At 41.1% G+C, this 7,329-nt stretch overlaps 1 protein-coding gene across 2 annotated transcripts; it reads left to right on the plus strand.

Annotated features, from left to right (window-relative positions):
• Positions 1-1,516: 1,516 nt before the first annotated feature.
• fezf2 (FEZ family zinc finger 2) lies at positions 1,517-6,333 on the plus strand. Of its 2 annotated transcripts, XM_078414574.1 has the most exons (5): positions 1,517-1,665; positions 1,916-2,772; positions 2,926-3,060; positions 3,439-3,571; positions 4,314-6,333. In XM_078414574.1, the coding sequence occupies exons 2-5, from the start codon at positions 1,963-1,965 to the stop codon at positions 4,568-4,570; spliced, it is 1,335 nt and encodes a 444-aa protein (XP_078270700.1). In that variant the 5' UTR covers positions 1,517-1,665; positions 1,916-1,962; the 3' UTR covers positions 4,571-6,333. The 2 variants fall into 2 exon arrangements, with proteins under 2 accessions (XP_078270700.1, XP_078270699.1); XM_078414573.1 differs by having other exon boundaries at positions 1,517-2,772.
• The last annotated feature ends 996 nt before the right edge of the window (positions 6,334-7,329 follow it).

Here is a 7,329-nt window from a genome sequence, read left to right on the forward strand (position 1 = left end):
TATTTTCAAAATTCAGCTCCTTGGGGATTCAATATTTGTTTCTAATTATTTCAACGATGCCTTCATTATCCAATGATAAACTGGATTAAAAATATATCCCTCTCAATATCTGTCGTCTCCCTCGATGAACATTCCTGTTGTACCTCTAACTGAATTTACCCAGTAATATGCACCAAATTAGCACACACGACCAGCGGGATTTAGGAATACAACGCGTGGTTTAGATTTCAAAGTTTTTTAAAAAAACAGTTAAGGATAAGGCAACCGCGATGGTCTGCAGATGGTTTATTGATTTCTTTTGAACATCACTTTTGATGCTTCCCGGCTGTAGCCCTTTGCAGCGGCGTCCCAGCCATTTCTGCGTTAATAACTTGTTGTGCTTCTCAGGTGAAATCGTCTGCAAACAGAAGAATTAAAACTGTCCCAAATGAAAAGGCACTTCGCCATTGTCAAGGGAACACAGAACCTTTGGAAGTAAATTCCAGAAACTTTCTACAAAAAAAAAAGCCTTGTTAAAAACGAGTCTTTTCATTGCTCGCTTTTAAACTCTGGTTGGGCGCAGTGCTTTTTCTTCGCTTCTTAATCCGCATCGTAACGCGTTTTTTTCTTCTTCTTAAACACACAAAAAGAACACAAAACCGGGTTCCACGCGGCGCTTTAGTGGATAAAATTGAAAAGAGCCGCTTTACAAGGGCACAACAGTATGAATCTCTTTGCAAAATGGGCTGTGCTGAATAGGCGAAGGTGCAGAACGTTTAATCGGGTCCCGGGGAGATTCCAAAATTGTAATCTTACTTTGCCACAGGTGGAATATGGACTTTCCCCCAACTATGCACATAATGAATACTGAATTGAAAAGAAATGCATCTTTATAACCTCTGATAAAATACTTTAAAAAAATATAGTTGTATGCAATGTAAGATTGAAAATCGCTGCTTTGCTTTCAAAGTCCAGGCGGCATTTATACACCGATGTACAAAAATAACCCACGATTTTGGTATTGACCTTATCTTTTTTAACTTTCACTTGGAAATGTTTAGGGATGATATTCCGGATGCATGTATCAATTGTTTTGGGGGCCTACTTTGCTCCCTGTTCGTTATTCATATCAGGGGAAAAAATATATATTTTGTTATTCTACCCGTGCGATATTTTCTAAAATTCTTACCCGGATTTCGAGCGACGAGACTGAATTTTGTCATTCAAAAATAATTTAGCAAGACTGGGTTCAAAATGAATTTGTCGTTCAAAAAGGATTGGGGGATTTTTTTTCCTTTCTTTAAAGTTATTTCAATAATTAATACCGAGACTGTATTACACCGACTGCCTATTTTTAAATAAAGCAATCCCGCAAGCAAAGCAGACAGATTGAGGCAGATTAAATGCACAATTATTGTTTCATACCCCCACAGCCTCCGCGCCCACGGCATTATGGGTGCTGGTGGGAGATTGGAATGGGCTGATGCTATTTGAATGTCACCTTGCTAAGTGACTTCATGTGATGTCAGCTAAATACAACAGACAGTGATCTCACTGATGAACATGTGTGCTATCAAAATGTGACAGGATAGCCACACGCAGTCCTTGGATAATCTTCTCCGCTCTTGCTAATAAATGTAGAACCCGTTAAAGAATTGACGCTGACGTCTGACACATCACTTCTCAGTAAGTTAGCAATCGAAATTTCCAGTCTCAAACTGGTAGTCCGTGCTTAGAGCATCGCGTTTAAAATCTATCAGCAAGGATTTTCGCTGTCCTGGTAATTCGGGTTTTTTTTGTGCAGTTTAATGAGCATTAATCTGGTGTCCCTTGGTGCTATTGTTCAGAGGGATGTTGATTTGAATGTAAATGGGTGACATGCCAAACGCAAGGTGCTTATTAAATTGATGTGTGTCTTGGCTTTTCTGGAATGCAGGGTAAGATCAGAGCGGCTGTAGTCAGCGGCTGCTCACGAGTCCTAGGATGGCGAGTTATGGTCACTTGGAGACCGTTGTGCCTTGTCCCAGGCAAACACCCAGGAATGGAAGCTCCCCAACTACCTGCAATGGAGCCACCCCGAAGGCATTGGCTTTTTCAATCGAGAGAATCATGGCCAAGAACTCCGAACCAAGGAGCTCTACTGAACAAAGGCAAAGCTTGGAGAAAGCCGAAGGCAAAAAGGTTGGGAAATTGTGTTCCCCTGTGCCTTGCGTGCTGCCCATACAACAATTTCCTTATGACTTGCAAGCGAAGGCTCTCCTGAATTACTCGGAAGTGTGGAAGTCTAACCTGAGAAGTTCACTCTGTACTTCAGCGCCTGTGTGTAAATCAAACTGTGGGATGTGCTACAAAACGGACTTAACTTTAGGCCCGACCGTGATGGCTGCAAACAGGCTGATCAAACCTCAAGTTATCAACCAAACCGTGGCGATGCCTGCGAACGGCTCCCTCTATTATTTCAACTATTTAGACACAACGTACCACCCTTCAGAGTTGCTGCACGGCCACCACATTTTCCCGTCTCATATCCTCGGCACTCAGCCGCCGGCCTCACTTTCCGCCCACCAGAAACTACTTTTGCTGGAGAACGCTAAATTCGCCAGCCTGGCAGCGGAGAAATACCCGAGCCCGCAATTTCCTCACAAAGAAAGCATTCCGGGACAGCTGGACCAAGTGATCAAGGAAAACGGTAGCTTTCCAGTGGAAAAGAATGTAACTAAACACCACCCGAAGCTGAGCAACACGACGGGCGACGGCAAACCTAAAAACTTCACCTGCGAAGTTTGTGGAAAGGTACGGTGGCGAATTGAAACATTATTCCAAATCAGCCTGTTGTCATCGCTAATCGATTACCGTGAGCATGAAAAATGTGGTCGATCGACAACCACGACGCGGCTGGGAAAATAAATTACATTCACATGTCTTTGTTTTTTTTCCCCCCACCAGGTTTTTAATGCACATTATAACCTGACGCGCCATATGCCGGTCCACACCGGGGCAAGGCCATTTGTCTGTAAAGTATGCGGGAAAGGCTTTCGACAAGCTAGTACCCTGTGCAGACATAAAATAATCCACACACAGGTACGTGCTCCCGTCTCCTCTCGTTATCTGACACTTTTGTTTTTACACAGCAAACGACTTGTCTTGTCGGCCGCTCTCCTTGCCTGGAATGCAGTTTTAGTGAAATGTGACCATCAGTGCCTATGAAGGATATTCAGACAACCTACGTGATCCTAGCATCGTCTGTCGTCTCATTTTTTAATTTAAAAAAAATGATATGTGTGTAAGATGTTACAATATTTGGTGTAGATGTAGTGTTTGACAAAATTCGGAATGCGACTTCAGAATCGCGAATGCCGCGTGGTTTCGCAAAACTGGGAGAAATGGCTCCAGTTTTCGCTACCTAACTCCAGTTGTCCGACTCTCGGTTGTCGAATGATTATTGTGATTTGTTCCCAGGAAAAGCCCCACAAATGTAACCAATGCGGTAAAGCTTTTAACCGGAGCTCCACTCTCAACACGCACATTCGGATCCACGCCGGTTACAAACCTTTTGTTTGCGAATTCTGTGGGAAAGGATTTCACCAAAAAGGTACCTTTCAAAGTTAATTTCAATTAATTCCTGCGCGATTAGTTGTCCGTTTGAATTTAATTCTTCGATGGCTTATACCTCCAAAAACAACCGTGTAATTTTCACAGAAATGTCGCCTTGTTTCTCACCAACTCTAACGCCCACGGGTCCTTTCACTAAAACCCAGTTAGCGTAATGCAATAACTAAATGAGGTTTAATAATTAATCCCACCGATGTAATAATCCATATCTCTGTGGGAGATGGAGAATGTCGGCGGGTTGGAGACGTGGTATAAAACTCCCTCATCCCTTAATTCAAAATTTTAAATCATCCGACGTGATCTTACCCTCAAGAATCTACACTCCACAGTTTGTCGGGACGGAGCCGATACTCTGAATACAACCTATTTCAAATCAGACGTGTCATTTTGGGGACCAAGTTTCTAAATGTACAGCCCGGTAATTTGGACGGGGGTGGGGGGGGGGGTCAGAATCTTGACCTCAACCTAACTCCTAATCTGACAGTTCTCTGCAGACTTTATTTGATTGAGATAAAGTTTGACAACTTTTTGACTCCCATTCGCTCACACCAACGCGAGACTGCTTAATGAAGCTTTCCCTTCGTCTTAACGTAGAAATTCCCTCATCTGAAATTAATTTAATTGCGAACTCCTGACCCGGCGGGAGGGAGGGGTGGTGTGGGGGCGGAGAAGGGGCGAACTTTCACTAACTTCTTCACTATTCCTTCCTTCTTTCCCGCCAGGAAACTACAAGAACCACAAACTGACACACAGCGGAGAGAAGCAATTCAAATGTAATATATGCAACAAAGCGTTCCACCAGGTCTATAATTTGACATTTCACATGCATACCCACAATGATAAAAAGCCCTTCACTTGCGGCACTTGTGGGAAGGGATTCTGTAGGAACTTTGACTTGAAGAAGCATATAAGAAAGCTACACGATGGCAACTCAACCATAGCGCCTGCAAACGAGCGTCCAAGAGTGGGAATAAGTTAGTCTTACAGACTTCGATTCGGATTCTGTTTTCCCGGACAATCATTTCTGTATATTGCATTTTGAAACACCATCTATCTGAGATTATTCGATACACTGCAATGCTCTTTGCTTCAGATGCCGGTTATGGAACAGTGGATAATTCATAAGATACCATTTCACCGCTGAATTTGTATGTTTAAACGGCTTGAATTTGTTTCACAAAAAAAATGTCAACCTCGCCAACACGTCCCGGCCCAACAATTTCGCAGGACTGTTGTGAACGAACAGTGATGTAAATATTCATGTTAATTAAATGTCCCATATCACATTATTTTTTTTTCTGTATTGTAGCATTTTATATCTGAAACATACCGTGGATTGGTAAATATGTAATTTCGAAGTATTTGTTAGAATGTTGCTTCGTTTGCATATCTGTAAATTTAAATTATGTTGTAAAAATGAATGTGTCCACTTGCAAAATAAAAGTAAAGTTTCCAGGTATGCATCTATTTGAATTGCGCACTTTTGGGTTTGTCGAATGAAGGAAGGGATATGATATCCGGCGAAATTTTGATCCGATGCAAACATATATTTCACTAAATTTAATAATATTCAACATGTTCATGGTGATCTTAGCTTTATTCTTAAATTCAAGATTCCCCACTAATTGTGGGCGTGGAGAAACATCCTTGCCGTTTCCACTAAATGTAGCACGATACGACAGTATCGGGATACCTTTTGCTTCCTTCCTTACTTTTTGCTCGCAATCTGAAAGTGACATGGAGCCGTGTTTGTGCCAGGGAGGCAGAAGCTGTTAACAAGTTTCAACGCATAGCAGATGGTCGAATTCAACGGTTCTAATGTGAAGATTGGTCAGTGGATTCCTTCCCAGTATTTGATCTCTCTGCAGACGTAATACTGTCCAAGTACATGTCGCAAGATGCTCCTCGTTGTCTAAGCATCTCGTAATTTTTGTTTAAAAAAAGAGGAAGATAAGGGCATAATTTGCAAATGTCAACAAAATTCATTTGAGCTTCGAAAAGACATATTTGATCGTTTAAGTAGGACGTGGAACCTGGCGCAAGGAAGATATATATCTGCACCTCTCCCAATGAACAGCTTTGGAAATGTGTGCGTGAAAAGTGCAATTAGCGAGGCAGAATAGATCTTGTTTTATGTATCTAAGCAGCGGAGATGGAAACGCCCAAACTAAATGTTGTGCTTTTCACAAAGTTCTATTGCATCGGTTCTCGTGAAATATGTGCACGGCGCTTTTAACATCTTATGTGACCGCCTAGGCCAAAATGATACGCGTAATACGCTCAACGGGAGATGATTGTTGAAGTGAGTTTATTGTTAATTGGACAACTCTACAACGGAAGCCTTTTGAGGCATGTGCACTTACAATAAATAAAGCAAAATCCAATGTGAGAGAGAATTTAGATTTCTACAAATCTGCAAATCATATTAATTATCCCATTTGTGCTGTGGATAATCTTACACATATTGTCACAGTTTTAATGCCACATGGTATTTTCTAGAGGATATAATCTGACATTGCATAGTTTACGTGTTTTTATACCTTGTCTCTTAGGTCTGCTGTTCACGACAAGTTACTGTGTTTTTTAAGGAATATAACAATGGAGCGATGCAGGATTGAATCCACAGAAACTGAACAAACCACAAGCAGAAACAGTGCGCTTTGAGCTATGCTAACAGTAATCATCCCCGCTCTCCCTGGAGCAGGCATTTCCATATTAGCCAATTTGCTGTAACAGTGGATAATAAAGTACTTTGGGTTTTCAAAAACTAATTTCCCTTGTCTCTCTCTCTTTAATACGAGATAATTTATTCTCCCCACGCCTGTACGAACAATATTATTACAGTGTACCAACAAAATTCTGATTTCAGCTCAAGTCTGCTGCTCACTCCGCGTTTCTCAGTGAAATTTAAATTAACCGTTAACAGTAAACTGTTAAACTGTCCAGGGACTGATTAAACGGCCAATAATTTGAAGAGAATTGCATGTACACCTTTTTATCGTTAATTGAGTGGGTTCATCTTGGAGGCTGGTAAATTGGGTTGTGCGGGCACCACCACTCACTTTTGGGAGAAATGTGTTCTTTTAATTAAAAACGAAACATAAGCTGTTTGCTAATTATATTAAAGAATCTTGTTCGACACAAAAGTCTCTAATCTATTACAGTTTACTGCGCGGTGATGTTGGAAATTGCAATTATAAATTGTTTGCTATTATACAAAATGCAAATCATCCTTTGCCTTTTGAGGATTGTTCGTGACTACAATGCTTTCATCGACCATTAGAATCACTGATAGTGCAAAGTAAAACCCTCTCATGCTCAATTATTTCAAAGGTTGAAATAATTGTTTCACCGCTCATTTCATTACAAAGCTAAAGTGTAAAAACTCTGGCCACTTTCTACCTTTTCATAAAATCCTGACAATTATCACGTCTTGAGACCAACACTGCTACGACCTATCTATCCCCCATGTATCTGAAACTGCAATATGTGTGAATGCCAACAATAACAGGTACGATTGCATTTGTAAATAGTCTCCAACTTTTGCTTTGTACTTTGTCACGAGTGTTGAGTAGCATTTCAAAATTACTCTGTTGACAACAACAACCAGAAACAAATATAAGGGCAAAGAAGGGTCGTGATGGATTCCACAATTTGCAACTCGCTCTTTCCAGCTCACCCCAGACTCAGTTATCCCATAATTTACACCCGCAGAAATTATTTCACTCTAGTTACGCA

The sequence above is a fragment of the Rhinoraja longicauda genome, chromosome 17 (genome assembly GCF_053455715.1).
Source record: "Rhinoraja longicauda isolate Sanriku21f chromosome 17, sRhiLon1.1, whole genome shotgun sequence".
Taxonomy (NCBI): domain Eukaryota; kingdom Metazoa; phylum Chordata; class Chondrichthyes; order Rajiformes; family Arhynchobatidae; genus Rhinoraja; species Rhinoraja longicauda.

What these genes read in the sequence shown, in the direction of transcription:
- fezf2 (XM_078414573.1), top strand. Translation starts at nt 1,963, where the DNA reads ATGGCGAGTTATGGTCACTTGGAGACCGTTGTGCCTTGTCCCAGGCAA. An exon ending in CCTGCGAAGTTTGTGGAAAG is followed by an intron (nt 2,773 to 2,925) that starts GTACGGTGGCGA and finishes TCCCCCCACCAG; the next exon opens with GTTTTTAATGCACATTATAA. An exon ending in ATAAAATAATCCACACACAG is followed by an intron (nt 3,061 to 3,438) that starts GTACGTGCTCCC and finishes ATTTGTTCCCAG; the next exon opens with GAAAAGCCCCACAAATGTAA.